The following is a 23,593-nucleotide window of genomic DNA, read 5'->3' as shown; positions in this document are numbered from 1 at the left end:
TCCTCAGAGGGCCCCCGCATGCCACCTGCAGACTGAGGTCAGATGGTAGCTAAACCCTCAAGTGCCAAAGGCCAAGACAGAGCTAGAGTCAAGCCATTTCACTTCCTCTCCGTTCAGGGAACAAACGGCACAGGGAATACAGGTGTGAAGGGGGAGGGACCGTCCCTGGACTCAGACCACGTCTGCCGATGGCCAGGGTGAGTAGCAGCAACTCAAAACACGTTTTGTGTGTGCTTTAGTGGAAGAGAGAAGAATTTTGGTTGAAAGAGCAGCTGTGGCCAGCTGTTCAGGGAAACTGTCCAGTCCCCAGCATGGTGGGCACGGCCTGCTTTGTGAAGGGCATCCAATTTAGGGACGAGGAAACAGTCTTTCACTTCTCTTCCCAGAGACATATCAGGTTTCCCATCTCAGACATTCCTTAACCAACAGGCTTTGGAAGAATGACTTCCACAACTGCAGCTGGTATGTGTGGACAATGCCCTCACTTCTTTGGATCTCAAAATAAGGCCACAGAAAGGAACTGACTGCTTTCATACTGAAAAAGTAAATAGATGATATTCAAATATTTGATAAAAATCTAAGAGGAAATGACCAGGCCTAGCTAACTTCCAATATATAAAGCAGTACTTTTCATACTATATTAATATAAGATATATATAATAAATAAATATAATTTATTCACATATATTTATATACTAAAATCCAAACTGTTTGCTTTTTAAATAAGCAATCCAGGAATATTAGTGCAGATTTCTTCATCTTACACTTTGATAATCTCAGCTAAAGAATCTAACTCCTCCAAAAAATCTGCCTCATTTCTCAAATTTCTTCACATTTTTGGCCCCAAGTTTTGAGACACTCTGATATCCATTACCGTTTTGTTGACTGTTCTATTCCTGGCATCCAGCATAATGTCTGATACAAAATATGTATGTCATACATATTTATTAAATTAAGAAATAAAAATCTGAGACAAGTGGATATCAATAGCAAAAGACAACTACCTCACACTATACAGAAAAATCAATTCGAAATGGATCAAAGACCTGAATAGAAGAGTTAAAACTATGAAACTCTTAGAAGAAAACGTAGGTGGAACTCTTTGTGACCATGGATCAGGCAGCACATTCTTAGACATGATACCCAAAAACATCAGCGATTAAAGAAAAATAGACAAATGGTGCCTCATCAGAGACGCACACTTCTGTGCTCCCCAGGATACCGTCGGGAGACTGAGAGACGACACTCGGCAGGGAGGAGCGAGCGTCCCCCACGGCACCTGGCCTTCCCCGGGGTCCCACGCCACAGGCGTGGCTCTTCACGCCCCTTCCCTTGCTCTCCAGCTCTGGGCCTTTCTTCGTCACCTCTCCTCCTCTTCCTTTTTTTCTCTTTGTTCCTACTTCCGTTTTTCCTCCTCTTTTTTATTCTAGGAAAATGCAACTTATATTTTTATAAATGGGAATCATTTCCATTTTTCTTTCTTTTTTTTTTCTTAGTGTCGCTAGGGAATTGGCCTGAGGGTCACAGAGCCTGGGCACCACAGGCTTCGCTCTGCTGCAGGTCACCCGCCTCTGTGCACTTACCCAAGGCTTAGGAACAGGCACACACACAAAGCAGGCTTTTGATCCTGCAGGCCTAGGCATCCCACTGGGATGAGGAGAAACATTTATCTCTATTTGCTTTCCTCCGTTGGGCCTGGTTTCTGGCTTGCTCAATGTCCTATTTGGCCCAAGACCAGCCAGGTCAGGAAAAGATCACTCCACAGTTCCAGCCTTGAAAACATGCGGGAAGAGCCTCCCAACGGTTCCCATATAAACTGTACAGGGTCATCTGAGTCCACCAGCAGCCTCAGGAAGCACGCAGGGAGAAGAGACTTCTCTGTCCTCACCTACGTTAGAGCAGCAAAGCACATGCGGAGTATTCTCTTACGAATTTCTTCCCATCCTTCACCCAAGAGACATTCTACAGTACTCTGGAGGGCTGGACTCGTTCTCTGATGGCTTAAGGTTTCACAGACCAAGGCTTTCAAATCCAAGTTTTGCTCCCTATGAGCCAAGACTCACTCCTGATCACTAAAACCAAGATCATAAGACCCTCCACTACAGAGTTGTGATACCACATAGGTAACGCACAGGGCATGGTTCCTCGGACACGAAAGCCCATGTTTTTGGTGCAAACACTGGGTATGCCATGCTCTCTCTCTACTAATGGGGTTCCAGAGCTTCAGGTCACCAAGTTCCTTGCTCCCAAACTGGAAACCACAGAAAAGTTGTTTTCTGGGTGTAAAACAGAGACCTGACTCTGAACAGGAGTGTACCTTATACAAACCAAATTCGTCATCCATCATCGAGCAAAATCTACCAAAAGTCACTTGTAAGCTCCAGTGTGCCCACTGGGTATGGAGAAGGGACAAGAGCAGACTCCCCAAGCCACTGACTACAGCAGGATGAAGGATGGCTTCTGGGAAGAGCTCAGGGAGAGAGACGTGTGTGGCCCACACTGTGGCCACCACTGACGGCCCCGCCCACTCCTCACAGTACCACACTATCACCACCGTCAGCAGCAACCTCAGAGGGCAGGGCTTCTCGCCCTCTCATCCCAGCCCCCCCCCCCCCCCAATCATCACAAGTATCTGTGCAAAGAATGGCTAAAGCCGAATCTGCCCAGCAAGAAGCAGAACTTTCAGGTCACCTGTGGGAACTGTGCCACACCCGCCTCAGCAGGTCACAAACAGCCCCACCTAAAGTTACTTGTGGCAACAATGGCCCTGAACTGGAGAGACTCTAGAAAGGCCATTCCCTCACAGGTCCTTCCCACCCATGTGGGTCCAGAGAAGGGACACCGAACAAGGGCTAGAAGACCCAGGTCCCCGAGCTTGTGTGTCCCAACATGGAGGCCAGTGGGGCAGGAGGGTAGCCGTGGCTTATGATGGGGGCCGGCCACACTTCCATCTGGAAAGAGGCTGCAGCACACTCCTGGGCCACTGGCAAAGCACCCCTGCCGACGACGGTGTGGGAGCGCCTGTCCTGGGGGGACGAGGGGAGGCATTTGCTGGTATCCCGCCTGCTGCCATGAGGAAAACCGGAACGATATCCTTTTAAAATAGCTTCCACTGACATGTTGCTGTATTTTTCCTTTGAAGACATAAAAAATCTCTAATAACCTTGTCCACATTAAAATAATAAGGGTCACAAGTGTTTGCTCAAAAAAGCACTTACTTTTATTTCCTTGCATCCTTGTAACTTAACAAGTTATACACAGCTAAACTGAATTTTTAATTATTCTCTTTTAAGGCTTTTTAAAAACTAAAGGTTATTCCTAGGTCTAGAGCTATAGACCTGGCACAGGTCTATAGCTAGAAGCAAATTTTTATAGCTAGTTATAAACCCCTGAAATATGAGTTTATACTGGAAAAGCTGAAGCGGCCTTAACTCTAGCCACGCCAGCGGGCGCCACTTTAATTACAGTCCCCGAATCGAATAAAACAGTCTCTCTTCTAAGGTAGCATCACAAAGAACCCCATTAACTCTCCAATTACTAACCCGGGAAACAACATTCTCTAGAACTCAAGCCAAGAACAAAAGAGCACTGCCCACTCCCATGTCAGGCCTTAAAACTGGGCTTCAAAGTGCGGGAGGGCCTCCTCTGAACGCAACGTTACTTCACTTATTTAAAATAAGTGGGCGGCTTGGCGAGGCTCACACAGGACTGTTTGTTTGGGCTGGGGCGCAGGGGCAGGGTGTGCGCCATCCAGCTTGAGGCCTGGGTCCCATCCCCAGCAGGGGCGGGGGGGACAAGCCGTTTGTTTAACAGGTGAAGATGTGTGTTTCCTGGAGTGTCTCTCACGGGACTTGAGGTCCCGCCTCCTGAGGAGCTCTGGGCCTGGCCAGCTCCCACAGGCGCTGGGCTCGCCTCTCCAGGGCAGGGAAGGGCTGTGTTCCTGAGGGAGCATCTGCCTCAGAAGGATGGGACAAATGGTGGTCTCCCACCAACGCCTGCATCACACCGTCAGCCGGGAAGAGCTGAGGAAGTCAGAATGATACCCAGCAGGATTCACAAATCGAGCTACTCAGGAGGCAAGCGAATCTTAAAAATAGCAACCTGGGGGAGGCCAGACCCGCTCCTCCATCCTCTGCTCCTTTCCCGTCTGCGAGCCAGGCAGCCCCACCTTCAAAGCCACGCTGACGTCTCGGGGACACCAGGGCAGAATCAAGGATTCTTGGGCTGGGCGTGTCATATAAAACTTGAAGCTGTTCCTGTTAAATAAAAACAGCCATGTTGATTTTGCTGCCACTAAAAACACAGGAAAATGCTGTTGCCAAATGGAAAAGAAAAGGGGGGGAAAAAAAACTCTCACCAAATGGGAAGCAGTTGCATTTTCCAGACTGGAGAGTATCTGCGCAAAAACTAGAGAGCAGAACTGGATGGGGAAGAAGGGCAAGAGAAGGGCTGCTTTCTCTCCTCCTCACCCTCCAAAAGGCAACAGCATGCAGCCGTAAGGCCCTCAAGGGGACACAAAATCCAGGCTGCAGGAGCTTCACTCTCCTGCCCGCACCCCTCTGCAAAGGCTCTCAGCACGCTCCCTGGTTTACGGATTAACTGAGCTGTGTGGCAACCAGAAAACAAAAATATATTCTGTCCGATCCTGTTTTGAGCTGAATTTGACAAATGGGTGGAAGAGCAGACATCATCTTCTCTGGCTCCATCTGGAAATGGAGCCTCTGGAGTCCTGACGGTAGTATGCACCAGGCTCCAGTGGAATGAGGGTCACAGTTCCTCGGCAAGCCTCCAGAGCCCTTCCTTGGCTGACGTGGACATGTCTAGGGATCGAGGAGGAAGGGCTGTGCTGCCACAAAGCAAGCAAGAACAGAGAAAGACCGAGACTCTTGACATCTTCTCTTGAGGCGTCTGAAAAGATCATGGGACATTGATTTTGTTGCTGTTGTTATCCCCAAAAAATGTGTTGAGAGGGTATTTCTAACTCCCACTTTAATGTTGATTAAACTGTGAGCCATATGCTGGCGAAATCACATGAGCTATCTTTGGCAAAAAGTGAAATAACTTTCGCCCTCCATTGCTACGCCCATAACCTCGTTTCCTCTCACTCAATATGCAGCAGCAGAGTGTCCTCTCACATCAGGGCTGTGCCACAGCTGGCGGAGACACACCTCAGGTTCCTGTGAGTATCCTTCAGAGGCAGTGCTGGTTTTGTCCCCAAGGAATGGCTTCCACTAACTGACATCTCCCGATTCTCAACGATAGCAATGAGTACATGTAACCCTGGACTTGAATGGAGTCACTGTGAAATCCTGGTGACTCCTTCAAATTTGAAAAACTAGATATTATCTAAAAGCTCACTTTCCTGGACAGACAGACCTGCTGTTCATGCTATACCTTCCCTTCCATTCAGTCTGGCATGGAAATCCAGCTGAGAGGCAAGGGAACTGGCTATGACAATGCAGAGGTTCCTGGGGCCCAAGCCCCCAGGGTCTCACCAGTCAAGAGGCCTCAAGGGATGCTCCACTCAAGACAGGAGGCTCCTGAAGGGCTAAACTAGAATTCAGCAAGGCTCAAGAACTTTGAAAAACAGTTCAATAGGATGAAGTTCCAGGAGCATACTCCAGAGTCAAGTTGGGAGCGACTAAATGTGTGCTAACACAGTGACACAGGGTCCAGAGAGCTGACATGGTCTTTAAACAGAGAGCAAATCAGCTGCCCAGCCCCGCCGTGAGGCTAACGCACTCCAATTCAGCAACAAGTGAAAGAACCACAGGCCCGGTGAGGAGAGGATCAGCCCGAAGCTTCACGTCAGAGATGACTGGCCCAGCTTCGGCTGGGTCAAGATACAGAAGCATTCTTTTCTTGGTTTCCTCAACTGCAGGATGCCCATAATAATGGCCTCTACTGTAGAGACTGGTATCAAACGGATACTACGTGAAGTGTGCCCAGCACAATCCCAGGCCCGGAGTCCAGAGTTCAATGCAATGGCTTCTGCAGTCCACTAGGAAGGAGGCCTCCTTCAGCTTGCCATGTCTGGATTTGGGCTTTTCAACTTCCATGCAGCGAAAAGAATTAGAAAGTAACCTAGCAGAAAGCAGATGAGATGACTACACCTTAGGGAAACGCAGCTACAAAAAAGGAAGAAACAGAAGGTTTAGTAATGAAGCCAATAAACAAAAGTGCATTGTTCAGCCTGGGGCCATCAGCTATTCTCTGTCAGAATCAGGAAGAGAAGGAGGGTGCTTTTGCAGCAAGAGGAGCAGGGCTAGCCATGAAAGGAACTTTCTTATAGTTTTCCCCTTGCGAAAAGTCATTTTTCCTGGTCTTAGAGGTCAGACTAGCACAAGTCTGACTCAAGGAACGCCTGCTCCGTTTGACAGCCCAACAGGGATGGCCCTCCAGCAGCTGCAGCTTCTAACAAAAGCACCACATCCTTAAAGGGATAGGTCCTTCTGGGATGTGGGGGCTGCTCCCCTCACTGGGCTTTGTCTGGTTTCCTCTTTGTGGTAAGCACCCTGCCAAACCAGCATGGGGATCACTACATTCTCTGTGAGTCTGCAGCAAGTAACCGCAAGTGGAATGCTGTGTGTCTGTGTGTGAGTTGCTCCTGGTAATTCTGCATACACAAAATGACTGCCCATTAGAGATAAAATAATAATAATAATTTGCTGTGCTGGTAAAGAACATTTTCTGAATTTGTTCCTTAGTGTCATGCCTCATTAAGATTGAGATAAATCATATCTATTGCTTGCCTCCCATCGATGTCACTAAAAAAAATTAGATTAGCCTGGCCAATGTGAAACCATCCTGGGGTAGCAGCCTAGGCTCTGCCTATGTTTAAAATTGAGTTTTAGGTCATCTATTCTGGGATTACATGGGAGATAGCATTGGGAGGTTCAACTGAGTCCTTAAAAAATGTTTCAGCAACACTGCCCCAACTCGTTCATTCATCGAGAAGCCTGGAAATCCAGACACATTTAGTTCTTTCCATAACCCACTACTTTCCACTTCCCTTTCTGGCATTTCACGAACTTTTCCTTTATTCAGATCACGCTTGGATTTCTCCCAAGTCTAAAGATTAAAACCATCAAAGTCACGGTCTTCTCAACATCCTCCCACATAGGAGAAGAGCGCATTGGCCTTCCCCTTTGTTTCTTCTCCATGTGGCTAAAGAGTACTTCCCTGCATTTTGCAAGACTGGTGGCTGGCCTCTTGGCTGGGGCCCTGGGCACCTCCTGCTCACCTCCAAGTCTGCAGGCCCCATGCCAATCAGTTTCACTCCCTCAAAGCCAGGGCACTACCTAAATAAATAAAATCAACAGTGTAAACAGTATAAAATAGTACTTCTTCATGTTAATTTTACACGTCAAATATATGGGTTTATTTTTTTTTAAAGAGATTCTTTTTGAATTTCCAAAGTTAGTGAAACTAAGATGAACACGGTAGTTAAGATTAGTGAAATCCTTAGAAGACCAGGCGTGAAATTTCTTTTGTTATTAGATGTGGAAAAGGACCTTAAGAAATGCATTTTGACCTGATCCAGAGACTATCTGGTGGTTTTATTCTACTGCTTTATTTTCTGGGGAAGAAAAATGAATATATACTTAAATGATTAAAGCTCAGGCTTCAGTCTTGAAGGAGGACTAAGAATAATGTATACACTTCTTGCTCAAGGAGCTCCTTCAGTGAAGTGAGCAATCTTTTGCAAGACCTGCATAATCTGCATGTGATTCTTTGTGACAAGCCCTTCTCATTGTCTTATTAAACAGTAACTCATCAAACTTATTCTATTTTCTCCCCAGAGCTATAGTTTTAGAGAACTGTGGGCACTGGGTTGGTAAGAACTATAAAGTTGGTGATTCATAACAAATGTCATGGGTTTGACCCACAAAGCTATCAAATTTCTCTAAGCCTACCAAATTAAAGGACCAATATTTGCTAAGGACCTGATGCGTACCAGCCATCCACATACGAAATCATCTGCACAGGAGTCTGCAGGTAAGTAGTCGGTGGCAGTTTATAAGCAAGGGACTGAGCAGGGGGTTCACCGCAGGCAATGGCAGAACCAGGACAGGCACTGGTCTTTCCAGTCTGTACTTCAGGCTGCATCCCAAGGGGTGTAGGAAATGAGGTGCATTTGGTTGCCTGGGGAATGCCCTGGCTGAGCTCACAACCTGTAAGTGGGCCTGTGTGTCTCTACCACGAGTTCAAACACACGGCCATGATTAGGACCCACCTGCTCTGCACCTCGCAGCCAAGAATTAAAGAAGCCCAGGTGAACTCTCTGTTAGCTCCTGCTGGGGCTCATCACCCCATGTGATAAACTCAGCAGAGCAAAAAGCAAGTGGTTCTTCCTAGTGGGTGGAAAATTATGGTAGGGCAGGGCAAAGAGCCCCCTTGGGACAGTAGGGATTCCGGGCCTCAGCACAAGCTGGCAAGAGCCTGGTCAAGTCTTGCCTTAAAAGAAGCTGCAGGGAACCTTTGACAGTTGGGTCACAGAATACCTTGGGCTTATTTGAGGCTCAAACAAGAGCACACCTATTAGAGGACACTCAGAAAAACTGTAGGGAGTTAAAGTCAAGTGATCTTGTCGTTAAAGTATCTGAAGATGGGAAGGGAAAGCACCCAGGTACTGTCTGGTTTAACCAAGGCCGCCAACTCCTGTTCCCAGTCCTAAAATTTAATTAACACTTTTGTTTGTAGAAGGGAAAAAGAAGTGCCTCCTTGCAAATTAGTCAAGACTGTGGGGACAAAGAACAGAAAGAAACCCAACTCAATCAGTTTGGGCCAAAGTTCTTGTTTGAAGGCTCATGAGCCTTCATGTTTGAAGGTCATGAGCACGCGAGTGAACGCTACTTCTCTCCTTTATTTCTGCTTCTTCTACATTCTCCAAGACCAGCGTCTTCCGGGCAGCAGAAAACAGTCCAGTCCTCTCACACCACACAATTCTCAGCCTCCTCTGCTTCCTTCCACCTGCAAATTCCAGGAAGAACTCATGCCAAAAATCACATAATAAACTTCCAGTGCAGAGGCAGCTCTGAGGGCAGATGGGTATAAAAAGTAAGCAGTCTGTGTCCCTTAGAGGGAGACAGGGATGCACTGCCACAGCCTGAGCAGGTTCTTGGGCTCTGGGGAGAACAGGCTGACAAGCACTGATCTTCCCCTCCGTCCTAAGTCAAATCTGCAAGATGCCTAGGGGCTAGGTAGGACAGTTCCCGTCACACACCTCTGTGAGCTAACTGAAAGGCGGTCACAATGCTGATGGTGGTGCCCACTGCAGAGGTAAGTATCTAGATCTGAGCCAATGTCTCTCTGACTCTGGAAGAAGAATTACAGAATGAGAAGATGGGCATTTGATTTTGAGAACTAGCCCCTTCTCATCTCTGCCTTTAGAAATACAGTACAGGTCTTCAACAGATTAGAAGTCAGGAAGGAAGGAAGTATCCCCCGGATAAAGTCATCACCTTTACCCTCAAATAACTTCAAACTACCTAGGCAGTAGCGAGGCTAAATCAACAAGTTTCTTTCTTATTGTCCATTCATTTTCCTCACCCCAACTTCTGGGCACAAACATGTATGGCCTCTGTAGTAGTAAGCTTTTCATTCCTAAGACAATTACCTGAGAAAAACAACTTATAGGTCATGATTGGCTGGCTCCATTGCTTCGGGCCTGAGGTGAGGCAGAACATCATGGCAGAAGGAAATTGCTCAGCTCATGGCAGCCAGGAAGCAGAGAGGAAAGTAGAGGAAGAACTCAGGGACAGATACAGTATCCAAGGGCATACCCCCAATGGCCTACTTCCTGCAACCATGCCCTCCCTGCCTGCAGTTTCTGGCACCTCCCAAGGAGCCCATTCGGCTATCAAGGGATGAATACACTGATGAGGTCAGAGTCCTTGTGATCCAGTCACTTGGGGACCAAGCCTTTAGTACATGAGTCCTTGGGGGACACTTCGTATACAAACCTTAATAGCCACTAAGAGCAAGGGAAAGACTAAGTTCAAAACTATTGAATTCAGACAGACACAAAAGAGGCAATCCTTAGCCACAAAGGAGTGGTCAGAACAACCCCTGAAGAGGTCTCCCCAGATAACACTCAAGCTGAAGAGATGCCACTCTAGGGGGTTATACTCAAGGTTTTTTTTTTACCAGAACTGACTGACACAAGAGCCAAAGTAGGCTTTCTGGGTCCAATTCTATGCAGTGGCCTGAGGACTGGGGCCCAAGCCCCCCCACCAGGCGGCATACCCTGTTGAGCTCTGGGGCCCACAATCTCCTGATTGCTTGCAGCTCTGCAAGGAGGTATCAAAGCCAAGAAGAAAGTTTGGTTTAAAGTCAAACAGAGGGGGTGGGGTAGAACAGGAGGGCTGATGGGAAGTGAAGGGAGTAGAGGAAGGGGCTGGGGAGAAAGGGTCTGGGGGCAGGGCTGGCAAGGCCAAGGGAGGAGAGAAATCAGAATTAAATGAAAACAGCATTTGTAGCTGGGCCCCTCTCAGTAAAGTCCTGCCATGCATGCATTAACCCTCCATCAAGGAAAACAAAATCCAGGGACCTGGTGCCTGCCTGCTGGGGCACATAAAGCTTAAGGGATATAATATCTTCCAGGTGGGTGTGCCCAGAAGCACACAAAGGTGCTTGACAGGTCGTTTAAAACTGACTGTCAAGGTCAAAACAACACCACCTGCAGGCACAGCGGAAAGGTCTTCATCCATCCCCCCTCTGGTTCTCTGTTGTTGTTTGTTTTAAACTAAAGCACAGTTTGAACTGCAGACAAGCCTGACAACTGTTCAAACATATGTACGTGCAACTTATCGGCACACAAATGGAGATATTTGGAGGCTAAGAGCAGGAGATGGCAGGAAGGGGCCGGTCAGCCACTAACTCAGGTGGTCAGAGGAGCGGGTGTGAGCTGGGCTGAGGGAAGCCTCAGGGATGAAACCTGCTCCCCAAGAGGTATCTGGAAATGGGAAATGCGAGCAGAGGCGGTTATTATGAAAGGAAGGAGCCACTGCCCTTGAGATGTTTATTTTGCAATTAACCAGAGATAAGAGAGGCCCCTTCTGAAACTGCTGCTTGGGGGCCTAAGATTTAAACGCCTACTGATGCCTAGGTGCTGATGGAGTAGAAGAAAATCCCAGCCTCGTGATCTAACCAGCTCTTACATCAAAAGAAAATATATGTATACGTCAAGTTGCTGAACAAAATTGAATCACTCCTGCCCTGTACAAAATAAAAAAACCTAATTACATAAAGAATGTTAGGGCTCTAGAACACTCTGCAAACTACTCTAAATTAACCCTTCACTTTTCCAGAGAAGAAACTAGGACAGGGAGGCCCAGGGCTTGCCAGGATTCTCCAGCCATGATGGGCGCAGGTCCCGGAGCACAGCTTCCTTCCAAGCGACAGCAGGGCAGGAAGCCCGCCCAGGCTGCTGCCCTCACCTCCGCGCCCCGGGGCCCCAGCCTCTCCCCACAGGCTGTGTCCTCACCTGAGAAGGTGGCAGTGTATGGGGTGGGAAGCTTCCCAGCTGGCCCTTCCCTAACAGAGACACCCACACTCCAGCCTCTGCAGGATTGCCTAGGGACAGTTAGTACCCTAGATGCCAAGACCCTACCCCAAATCCACTGAATCAGGAGTTACCGCAGTGGGACCCAAGCAACTGCGTCAATCCCACAGCACAAAACAGTTTACTGGGGTGAAGGAAGAAAGTGACAAAATTTATTTGTATAATTATTTTTCTCTTCTTTTTAAGTTTTCTGTTTTTTTGTTTTGTAGTGTACCTCATATATCAACACCAAACTAAACTCATACAACTTGTACCTAAATGAGCATGGACACACAGAGCAGGTGACTGCTGAAAAGGCGTGTGCAACCCCAGAAGCTTGGGCCTTCCTGTGCCAGAGCTGGGAATCCCCGGGGACAAGGCCTGGGGCCTGCCCCGCACAGGTCCTTGGCTGCCACTGACAGGAGGAGAACGGAACCCACAGCCAGCTCCACAGTGCATTCCCTGGTACTTCTGAAGAGAATCAGTTCCCAAAATGTCATCTGAGGTGGTTTTTGTTTTGTTTTGTTTTCCACGAAATCTTCACCATAAAGTAGGGGATCCCTGGGCAAAACACTTGGGGAAATACTGCTCAGTTGGGGGAATATTCTGGCTCTGTCTTTGAGAGGCACAGATATACCTGGATATTAGATCAGATAATAAGAATATTAAAGGCTTTCTCAGAAGCCCTCCAGTAAAGAATTCCTTTTAACTTTGTTTAATCCATTCATTTCCGAAACTAATTAACCCACAGTTCTTTTCCCCACACTATTAACATTCCACAAAACTAGTCTCCCTTGAAACCCACTCCAGACACTCCTGACGGAGGCTAAAGGGCTCACATTTTCTGTGGCCATGGCCTCACCAGCATGCATCACACCTGGGCACTGATGTGTGTCTGTGGAAGGAACTCAGCTGTGCCCATCCAGCCTGTCCCCACTGCTGGCTTTCAATGGGATGATCGGAAACTGCACAAGTATGACAAAAATCCGGAAACTGCGGCAGACTCATAAAGAAAGGCATCGTCCTTGGGCTCTCAGGGCGTTCTCTTAAAGGACAAAGTTAAAATCTAGGATCTGCCAATCACAGTTCCCAACAACTCAGCAAGGTGGCCTCCAAGGCACAAAGGCCCAAGCTCACAAGAGCGCCCCTCCTCCTTCCCGACCCAAGTCTTGCAGGGGAGCCCAACCGTGTCACCACACTCTTCTGAAGTGAAGTTCCAAGACTTCTACTTTATGGTGAGAAATGGGGGAGGTTATTTTCAGCAAGCCAACTGGGAAGGTGAAGGGCAGCTCCAGGCTGTTGGGTGACTGCAGATTTGACATTCTATCTTCTGGGAGCCATGTCTGGACTTTCTGAGGAGTCACCTCTATAAATAGCATGGTTAGTTAACCGAGAAATAGAACATGTTCTACTCTGAGCTCCACTTTGGAATTAAATCAGGGTGGATTTTGGCATTGCACCCTCAAATTCCACATAGTAATCAATTTCTAAAGAAGGTAATCCATTTTTAAAAGGAGTCTTTCCTCATATCTGTGGCCTTTTACTATAAACAAGTGAAAAATTTTTTAAAGAAAGGTATCTGAGATATTTGCTCAATTTACATTAGGGGTGAGATAAAGCAACAAGGAATTCCTCACCCATTTTATGCAAACAGGCCTCTGTAGTTCGGACTGAGCCAGTCTGTTCTACTGCATAGTGCCTGTATCACAGCGCAGGCCTTGCTCCCACAGATCAGGGCTGTGCAGGCATCAGGCCTTGCTGGAGGATGGTTTCTGGAGCTGGTGTTCACCCCAAAAGGAGTCTATTGTAGAAGGAAACACACAGCTTCACACATAGACCTCCGCGCACATGGTTCAGAAACCAGCCCCAAAGCTGGCCGCACTCGCTCACTTGGGGTCATAGTCTGAGGAGTAAGAGCCTGCAAGATGAGAAATATTCCAATTTAGGACATCCATGGTTCTTTTCACTTAGGAAGTGCATGTTCTATTCAGGAGTGATGCTTCTGTGGAGAGGTAAGTGGGAAAGGGGGAAAGCCTATCCTTTGCAATGGAAAAATGGCCAAGTAGTGCCAACTGTCTGTGTCAAGCTCAAGGACTGGAAGAGATTAGCTGCCTGTGATGACATCAATAGAAAGGGCAGATTACACACGTAGGTGGAGGCACGATTGCTTCAGGAAGGCCTTTCAAAAGCCCGCCAGCTTCTCTTGAAGGATGGCCCCTGCAGTGTTCTCTGAAGGTAGGTCTGTCAATCAGTGCATGGCAAACAGTTCAAAGGAAACAACACTTGAGCGCAGTCCTTTGGGTTGAGGAGTCACGGCTGATGATGATCAAATGCTACTTCTAGATCTGACAGGCAGCACAGCTGCCTGACGGCAAGATGAGGATGCTGCCCACGTCAAAAGCTATGTGTTCTCTCTGCCTGTTACTCAGCAGAAAAGAGAGAGCCTGGCCCCAAAGTGCCCCTGGCACCCAGGGCTCTGCCTGGCACCCTGACTCTGTGGCTGCTTTAAAACCAGGCCTCAGGGAACGCTGACCTTCAACATCACCTTCAACCACAGTGTCACTCTGGTTTCCACGGGAAACCATGAAGCCTGTATAGATGCTCTCAGAGCCAGTTACAGATCAGCCTTGCCCATGTCTGCACCCCCAGATCCCAATGACTTACTCCACTCGGTCAAACTGGTATTGTCAAGAACAACAAAATCATCACAGCCAAGGGTTTTCAGAGTCTGAGAAGAACATCATTTTATGAACACCAGTTACTATTTTAGGAAAGAAAAATTAAAGAACTCAAACACATTAGAAGGGGAAAATCCCTACTTATAAGACAGGAGGGACACAAAGTAAATCACTTTCTCAAGAAAGAAAACAAAGGAACAGAGTAGAGAAACCGAACCCAAAGCAAGCAACCAGGGGGACGTGTCCAGGAGGGCACAAACTACACCACGTACCGTGTCACTGGCCACTCATTCTGTTGTTCATCTCAACGGCATTGGCAAGGTTGCCAGAAAACAAAGGGTTAAAATGTTACAGGAGAGGGGAAAGGATGGCAGGAGTAGCTGGCTGTCATCCACACCTACCTGCTACAAAAAAACTATTCTGGAAAATACTGGGGAAAGAGAAGCCCATTCAAAATACATAAGATGTATGTGCTAGGCAGGTGCCCCAACCCTGAGCTACATCCACAGCCCTAGAGCATGCTCTAAAATAATTCACAGAGAAATTTGAGAATTTGTTAAAATATGAGAAACAAATAACAACAAAAAACACATGCAAACCCCAAATCCAGAGAATAGCTGAAGAGTTGACAGTCATGACGAACTGAAAGGCGCACTAATTTAAGGCTCAAAACCTGATTCCTAAGAGCAAGAATCACTGTAGTTGCATCCTGTCTTGAAACTGGGGGCTCACATTCCCTGATATTTAAAGGAGGACTGTTTAAAAGTATGGTGGTTTTGGTTTAGGGGATCAAAAATTCAAGTAGAAGCTAACAAAGAACAAGCAAAAAACAATTCCCAAAGCTGTGAAACCTAGCTACTTAAGATAATGACAGAAATTTATGACTGCTTCCTTCCTTGGAGAAAGGAGCACAATAATTAGAAGGCTGGGAACAACAGGCCCTTTGTACCAGCATGTTGTGTTTAGCTTAGTCTATTTGGCATGGCTGGGAGATAAGAGTAAACAGGACAACACCCTGTCTGACCCCAGGAGGAGGGAAGCCTGTTCTGTTCATTCCTGGGCATGCAGAGGAGCACACTGTTCATTTGCAAACTGAGGTACTCAGACAACTGACTGTGCATGCTACGGTCAGGAAGGAGGACAAGCACTCCCAAGTCTTTGCACTATCCGTCTTTCAAGAACAAGTCATATGTAACAGGGAGTTTATAGTACTTCTCCACTATAAAGTATGTTGAAGATTGATAATTATTTATCTAAACTATTTGTCCATTCTATTTGTGATCAGACCTTAAAAAAACTTAAAAACTAGGATAAGCAAACAAACACAGCTTCTCTCCTCGTGACCGACTGTGTCAAAAAAGTTTGCAAGATATCAATCAGCAGCCAGCAGGGGAAAAAAAACCATGATGATCTGAGACCCCTGTCTTCTCAAGAAGACTGGCAGCCTGGGTGCTCTGAGAGTTCTAGCACTGGAGAACTCTGGTCAAGGTCAGCAGCTAGAGGCCACTTGGGTTCCACCTGGCCAGTCATGAGGGGCACAGCACCTGTGGTTCCAAGAAAACCAAGACAAAACTGGACCTCACTTGTGGTTCTCTCCCCACGACCCCGACCTCCTGGAATGATCAATCCTGACTCAACCGCTGCCAGTGGTTAATGACTCTGCTCTTCCTCATGTGGTACACGGATGTCTCAGATGGCCACCCGTGTCTCCTTTGTCACTTACATCTTAGTTGTTTTCATGAATAAGCTTTTCATACCGACTAGTTATGTCAAGTCCATGAAGACAGAAGCCTCATCAACCTTGTTCAGCCTTAGAAGTGAACAAATACACCCACAATGAGGAAAGGAGCAAAAAGAACCTGTCATCAAACATGGGAAAGAGCTCAAGGCAGAACTGGTCAACTATCATCAACCACCCTGAGGCAATTTTGTTCCCACAATTTTCCCAGTGGGACCAGGGGCGAAATCACATGTGGGTGGCGGAGCTGGAGAGCAGAGCTAGGTGGCATTTTGATTTTGTGCACTAAACAGAAAATCACCACTCAGAAATAATTCACAGGAGATTCTTGAAATTCAAAAATGGAGGTGGGGGGTGTGAATGCCAGCAAGGTATTTCAGCCAGCCTAATTATTCATGGTGACATGTGACTGTGAACTGCTAAAGACAAATGCTGGAGTAAAGCATGTATCCTAAACACATGCAGAGTTTAAGACTGAGGCGCTCATTGTCAAGCACCTGTCCTAAACCTGGCTTCAGGTGCTACTCCATCAGCATCACCGCTGACCCAACAGTGCCAGTACTGCTCGCACTAGAAAGTGGGCCTGCTGCTCAGTCTGGACCTGAGACATGGAGAATCTGAGCGGTCAAGAAGAAAAGAGCAGAATGTTAACTCCCCAAACAGGAAGAGCTGTCAATCCATCAAGGACTCATTTAAAATGTAATTGTCTTCACGGAGGCATCGCAGCACACAATCCAGAAAATGTTCCTTCTCAGCTCCCGATACAGCAGATTCAGTCTTCAAGGAATGTAAACATAAAATAACACCAAACAGCAAGCCCACACCTGCTGCGGGAGACCCCGCGTGGGAAGGGACAGATCCACAGTGTCTTCAAGGCAAACTAGTGCTTCTCCTCTGAATCAGAAAGAACAAAAGCTCCTCTGCACAGTAGTTCTGGAGAGGACTTGGGGTGGAGGTGGGGGTCAATTAGTAATGACTCTGGTTATTTTAAAAGGTGACAAGAATCAAGAAATGCAGTACTGATAAATACTCTAGTTACTCCTATGTATGAAAAACATTCCAAAACCAAAAACACTATGTAGTGCTCGCCTTCTTAAACATGGATTTGTCATTATTATACACTCAAACAATATAAATCAGGTTTTTTAAAAAAAATTTTTCTCCACTTAGCTGAAATACCAGATTAGGCTCAAAGGCAAAATCAAGGAGAGTTTTAAGCTTCCACAAACTATAATATGTAATATTTAAAATACAGTAAAATCATTATGGATATAACCCAAAATTTAAAAAAAAATTATTTAACAATAATTCACCTGCTTTAGGTCGCAGGTGAATTTATAGGAAGTCTGAATGCCATTTGCCAAAAAAAAAAAAAAAAGAATACTAACGTGGTATAAAAGGGTACTCTTTATAATTAAAACCTGATCACTAAAAAAGTCCAGAGGTATGGAATCTATGATCTTGCATGCATGACTATAATAATGGACCTGGGAAAGAATCAGCTAATGTACCAAGAGGTCCTCTGCTCCCAGCACATTGTAACTGAAGGAGCGCAGTGGCGGGTCACAGCGCGGAGATCCTTTGGACGGCTCCTCCAAGTCTTGGGGATTCTTTATCCCGACCTAGAGTGCAGACTGACCTCCAAGACTGTCATTTTTTGTTCCAGCTTCGCTTGACAGAACCTCAGGCAAAGCTTTAACCCTAAATAAAGCAGCAAAGCCCCATTGGCCACGTGTGGCTCAAGGTGTTGGGATCCTGGGAGAATCAAGCCAAACAAGTGGAATCCATTTAAGTCAGAGTTTGAAAAAACAAGAATTCTCCCTCTCCCCTTCCCAACTGGCAGTGGAAGATGCCACAATCCCCTTTCCACAGCTCAAATACAGAGAACAGTAATGAAGTCCAGGAAAACATCTAGACCAGGGCAGACTTTATTTCCATAGTCTGAAATGGAAAAAAAAAAAAAGATATTTGACAACCAACCACAACTTTTTAAATATACAGTCCTCCTGTTTTTAAGCATAAAAGCAGTCTTGTTGCCGCTAAGTTATCATCATCATCCAATTTTTTGACATTTGTGTCCAGTAACATTTGGCCTTTGGGTACTTAGGCTTATTACTTTAAAAATACAAAGTTAAGTATGCTTAAATTACTTTAAATATCTCAAAAAGCGGCAAACATGCAATGTACCTGCCTGGGCACGCAAACTTGAAAAGAAAAGCTTTATAGAATGGCTGCAGGTCAACAAATTCTGGTTTTGGCAGCTGATGTCAGAAGGAGCTATAGAAAATACGGTCCTGCCCATGAAACCACTCTGCCTTTGGTTCCCTCAGGCCAGAACCTGGACCTGTTAGCGAACATGCTCCAAGAAACTACAGCTCTCATAAAGTGCTAAGAACTCCCAAATAAACATGCCCCCTCAAAACTGTATACAAATGAGAAACATTTAATGAACAACATTTCTTCACCAATAACTCTGCTTAAATTAAGTCCAGGAGACTCTTCAAAGGGACCAAAGAAGCCCCCTTGTTAAGACAAATTCTATATATAGACATCCAAGACAATTACATGATGCATGTAACCAAATATATATAATTATCCTAGTTCCTACATTCCCATTATCTTTATAAATATAGGATAAAAATCAGTCTAAATGACTTTCTCAGACCTCCTCAAGGATTAAGTCAAGTCAGCCAGCCTTTAAAAAGTGTATGTACATAGTAAAGATCAAAAGCAAATGTTCTGGTCAGTTCTTTTCTACTCATGGGTTTTACTAAGAATGTGCACAGTTTTCAGGGAAAACACCACAAATGACAGCTGCTCAAAAGCATGGAAATTAATTGGCAGCAGGAATTTCCTTGACTAATAGAGAAAAACTCAAAGTCACATGTTTTGATGAGCTTATTTTTCCCATCCTTAGTCAAGCATATTCACTGTTAATGATTAAGATTTGCAAACAGAAATATAACCAAGGAAAATCCTGAGTACATTCTTTGTCTTTTCTCAGTGGAACACAGCTACCCATTGCTGAATGAAGAATGGTGTTAATGAAGGGATTATAGCTGTAAATAAAATGGGAGAAAGGTTCAACCTGCAGGTCTTGACTTTCTGAGGAACCAAACCAAGACACAGGAAGAATAATGCATTGATTGTGTTAAAGAGCAGCAGCACGAGGGTAACCGCCCACCCGCGCCCTGCAGGAAGCCATCTGCTTTGAGCTGTTTGTCCAGCAACGAGGATGGATTTACACTGGTCCATCCACAGTCTCTCTGACACAGGCTCTCAAGTCCTTGCCTTGTGACCACTGGTGAGAATGGATGGGACAGCTGCTCAGGATTAGGCAAGTGGCCCATGGCCCTGGGACCAGGTCATGTTGCTGAGCCCAGAGCGGCATGCTTCGACCTTGAACTCTTAGGGTCATGCTCTCATCACCCACACTAACAGCCCTAATCGCCATGGCCACATACACCACTCCAGGGTACAGTGGGTTCTCAACCTCAGCAACGACGTGAGCTTTTCATTCTCAGGGAAGTTTGACTGGAGCTCATGACACCCACAGGCTCACATGGGCTTGAAGACTGACCCTCAAGTGAGCATAACAAGAACGGGCTACATGGCCCTTCCTTCCTGATCAAGTGACAACTCAGAACTCAGGAGAAGCAGGAAAGAGTCTGAATTTCCAAAGCATGTGCTCCAAGTGCCACAACAGAACGACGTACCTGGCCATCCCCAGACTTGGAAAGTTTGCAGGAACAATGAGTATATCCAGCCGGGAGAACGGGTGTGTTCCCAGGACAGAGTGCGCAGCAGAGAGGCAAGGAGGGATCAGAGGCACGAGGGTCTCCTGGCAGACATCCCTGAGGCACACCGGGGCAAAGACTCGATGAGGAATGACCTCCTGGGCAGTAGCAGAGGCATCCTGGAAGCGGCAGGGGTATTCCGTGTGACCACAAACACCAGCACACCTGGGGACGAAAGGAGGAAAACAGACGCGCTTACAGCCATGGAGGTGTGGGACTCTGCAGACATGGGCCACTTCCAGAGACAGTGGTTCCCACAGGCTCGAGAGCAAAGACGGTTCACCTGAAACCTTGGCTCGTCTATTTCTGGACAGCAGTGACAAAACATTTACCGACGAGCTTGAGTTGATGGAGCGGTTCAATCTAAGAGATGGATAAACTGGAGGGATGGGACCCAAACTCAGAATACAACTACCTCCCAGCCAAACAAAAACAATTTCTTCCTTCAGTAACATGCTTTTAAATATCATCATGAGAAAAACCTTTTCCAAATCAGGACGAACTGTAACTCAGAAAGGAGGGAAATGTGCAGCCAAGCTTAAGATAAAAATCCTGGAAATTTCCTAGAATGGAAGATTCTTACTACGGTAGAAGAATGAGCCAAATGACAGTGGCAGGTACAAACTTTTCAAAGAAACACGGTCCACCTGACTGACAAGTGGCCTGGGTGTTCTTCACCAATCCACCTGGAGCTGCTGCTGAGGACCCAGAGGGTCTTCTAAGGCAATATTCCCCCAGGCCACTGTCACCACAAACGTAAAGGAGTTGACTTTTAAGGAAATAGATCAAGCACAGCCAGGGTGAACTGACCACCGCCAGTTATCCCCTCAACGGCGCAGCTGAGGAGGACTCCTGGGACCTGACTGGCAGGCCTAAGGAGAGCCATCGACCCACCAAGACTGACTTCGAAGGGAAGCCTATTTTCTCACCTGCTAACAGGCCCTTCGTGCAAGCACAATGGAAAACCCCTTTACTTTACATTATGATTTTAACAGAAGATGCTCATTTGAGTCACAGTGAATACTAAAAAATCTTTAAATGCTGGCCTGTCCCAATATGCACAGGCTCCAGTGACAATTCCTGTTCAAATTTATGAAGGGCCTTTCCTGCTTCCAGGCTGGCTCTCAGGAGGTACGCGCAGCTGTGCACCTCCCCTGGTGCGCCTCTAGGAGCATGGCCCCCAGCCCTGAGGACACTTCATCATGGTTGGGGACGAGAAAAATGAATGGAGTGCCACAGAAACTTGGGCAGAATAAAGCGACAGGAGGAATATAATCACTGCCATTGAACTCTAGTCACATTCCCTGGATTGAAAACCTCACTTTGGTGAGTCAGCCAAGGTACCTGTTAGTAAGCATGTAACTGAAAAGGCCACTGTGTCCACCTAAAGGCAAGTACCGTTTGGGGCACCAGTTCAGTCAAAGGTCTCACAAAGTGGGAATGAACCACCACAGGTTTCCTACTGTATTTGCACAGGCATATGTGAGCACAGTCACCTAAACTCATGCTCTTGGTTGAAAAACTGTCAGAGCACATTAGCAGTGGAGATCCTGGGGGTGTGCAGGCATCTCCTGGATAAAGTTGGGGCAAAGTTTAAATTCCACGAACCACAGTACAACAATGTAAAGAGGCCCTTCATCTAGAAACACAGCCTGTTTCCACAAGGCAGGATTAGTTCTTACAGCCAAGAATGCCAAAAGGCAGAGAATAGGCTGAGGTAGCCAAAGATACACCAAAAAAGCCCTTGTTCAAGGGAAAAGGTGAATGAGATTCCCTCAGGAAATATGTGGCCTTAGCCTAGCTACTGGAGATGATTCCAAGTGTGCATGACTTAGCACCACTTTCCATACTCAAAGTCTGAGAGAAAATGCAGTATTGCACGGCCATCGAGCTATGGGCAAGTGCGACCAGTAAGGCTCCCCCAAAAAATGGAATGTCAGAAGGAGGTGACTCACACGATCTTACATGGTATTATGGTTTGAATGTGAGGGGTCCCCCAAAGCTCATGTGTGAGACAATGCAAGAAGGCTTAAAGAAACAGCTGAGTTAGATAGCTTTAACCCAATCAGTGAATTAATCCACTGACGGAATTACCTGAGTGGTACCTGAAGAAGCAGGGTGTGGTGGAGGAGGCGGGCACTGGGGGCTGCCTTTAGGGTAGATATTTGAATCTGACAAGTGGAGTCTCTCTCTGCTTTCTAATCATCATGTGAGCTGCTTCCCTCTGCCACACTCTTCAGCCAGGATGTTCTGCCTCACCTGGAGCCCTGGGGAATGGAGCCTGCTATCTATGAAGACCTCTGAAACTGTGAGCACCTAAACAAACTTTTCCTCCTCTAATTGTTCTTATCAGGTCTTTTATTCACAGCAGTGAAAAAGCTGACTAAAACAGAGGCCAGAAAACCTGGACTTTGGCAGCTGCTCAGAGACCAGCTATGGTCCGAGGCAAGCAAGGGGGTATCAGGGACCTTTTTTCCCTCATCTCTCCATAGTCTCCCCAAAGTGGCTGCTGAGGAGGGAAGAGAGTGATTGGAAAGGGGTGTGAGGGAACTTCCCGGAGTGAGAGAAAGTTCTCTGTCTGGCTTAGGATGTAGACAGTGGTCAGAAACTCAGCAAGACAAATAAGACTTGCACTGTAGTGTATGCTACACTTTAAATTACACTTTAAAAATAAAGAAAACAACCTGAAATGATTCCTGAGGTTTCTTCTTGCGCCACTACCCCCATGGAATGTGCTGCAGGAGCCCTCTGCATACCACAGCCTGTCTCTGGAGAGCTGGGGGATGCAGCTGCACTTGCACCATCAGAGTCTAGCAGAGACCCCACAGCCACGTGGAGAAGCTTCTCTCTCCTCTCAGGGCAACTTTCCAGTCTCTACACCTGTACGGAATGCCCCCTTCCCCACCAAGTCTGCTCTTCTTCAGAACGAACTGCCCATTTTCAGTGCCTTTAATCATTTTTGCTGCGTTTCGCTGGACTGCATCCAAGTTTCCGTGCGGTGCTTAAGCTGCATGGTCCCAACAGAAGCCTGGAGAGGTTAAACATAACACCAGATTCCCCTGTGGCTGGAGCCGAATAAAATTAATGAACTTTCGACAGTTTATCCGAGTGCATTATAGCTAATGCCTTTACTAAAATGCTCACCCAGAGAGGGCTGAGTGTGCGTGAACTGGCGCTGGAGGAGGGGATGCTCTTCCCATAATTTAGCCCACATGAACAGTGATCAAAAGTTCAGTGACCAATCTTCTGGCCAAATTTCTGGAACCCAGATGAACAATTTAGGCAAATAAAAGCCTGGGGTATATAAGCCCCCTGTAAAAGTTAGATTTCCATGAATTGAACTGGGGGTCTCAGGGGTTTGAAGTAGAAAGGGGGATGGGGAAGACAAGGGGGACCAGATGTGAACATAACCAGAAACACCGCTGCGATCGGCACTGGAGAGCAGCTCTGCTGGCCAGTCAAGCAGAGAGAGAGAGATGTCATTGGTAAACAGAGCCACTTTCTGCTGACTAGAGATGGTAGCCAGGCATGATGAAGCTAGGGCAGGATTAATATATGTAAGCTACTATTTTATCAGCAGTACCCTTCTGATGGACAAGCATGTTAGTGAATGAATGCAAACCACAGGTATGGTCTGTGAGGAGGGAAGGGGCCCATTCTCAGGCCTCTGCTTCCATGAAAGGGCATACTTTCCAAGGGAGGCACACTAGACCTCTCCCTCAGCTTCCCTGATTGGATCAGCCACTTTGGACTTTGTCTTTTTGGACTTTTTTGCCCACACAGGGTCTCTATCCTGCGATAGGCGGGTTGTGACCTGTGTCATGGAGGCTGTGCC

At 46.7% G+C, this 23,593-nt stretch overlaps 1 protein-coding gene across 37 annotated transcripts in view; it reads right to left on the bottom strand.

Annotated features, from left to right (window-relative positions):
• The window catches only part of AOPEP (aminopeptidase O (putative)), a 302,298-nt gene that overhangs the window by 212,519 nt on the left and 66,186 nt on the right, over positions 1-23,593 (bottom strand). For 36 of the 37 annotated variants that reach the window (XR_013758742.1, XR_013758743.1, XR_013758744.1 and 33 more), the window contains one exon: positions 19,678-19,923. The exons of the other annotated variant lie outside the window; for it this stretch is intronic. Coding sequence is in view for 18 of the 36 variants with exons in the window: in XM_079108835.1 (XP_078964961.1) it covers positions 19,678-19,923 (246 nt within the window). In the remaining 18 variants the exon portion in view is untranslated. The remainder of the gene's footprint in view (positions 1-19,677; positions 19,924-23,593) is intronic. 37 annotated transcript variants of the gene reach the window in all.

This window comes from Sciurus vulgaris (assembly GCF_902686455.1).
Source record: "Sciurus vulgaris genome assembly, chromosome: 13".
Taxonomy (NCBI): domain Eukaryota; kingdom Metazoa; phylum Chordata; class Mammalia; order Rodentia; family Sciuridae; genus Sciurus; species Sciurus vulgaris.
The sequence above is the reverse complement of the archived record's forward strand: the minus strand, read 5'-3'. Positions and strand labels throughout refer to the sequence as shown.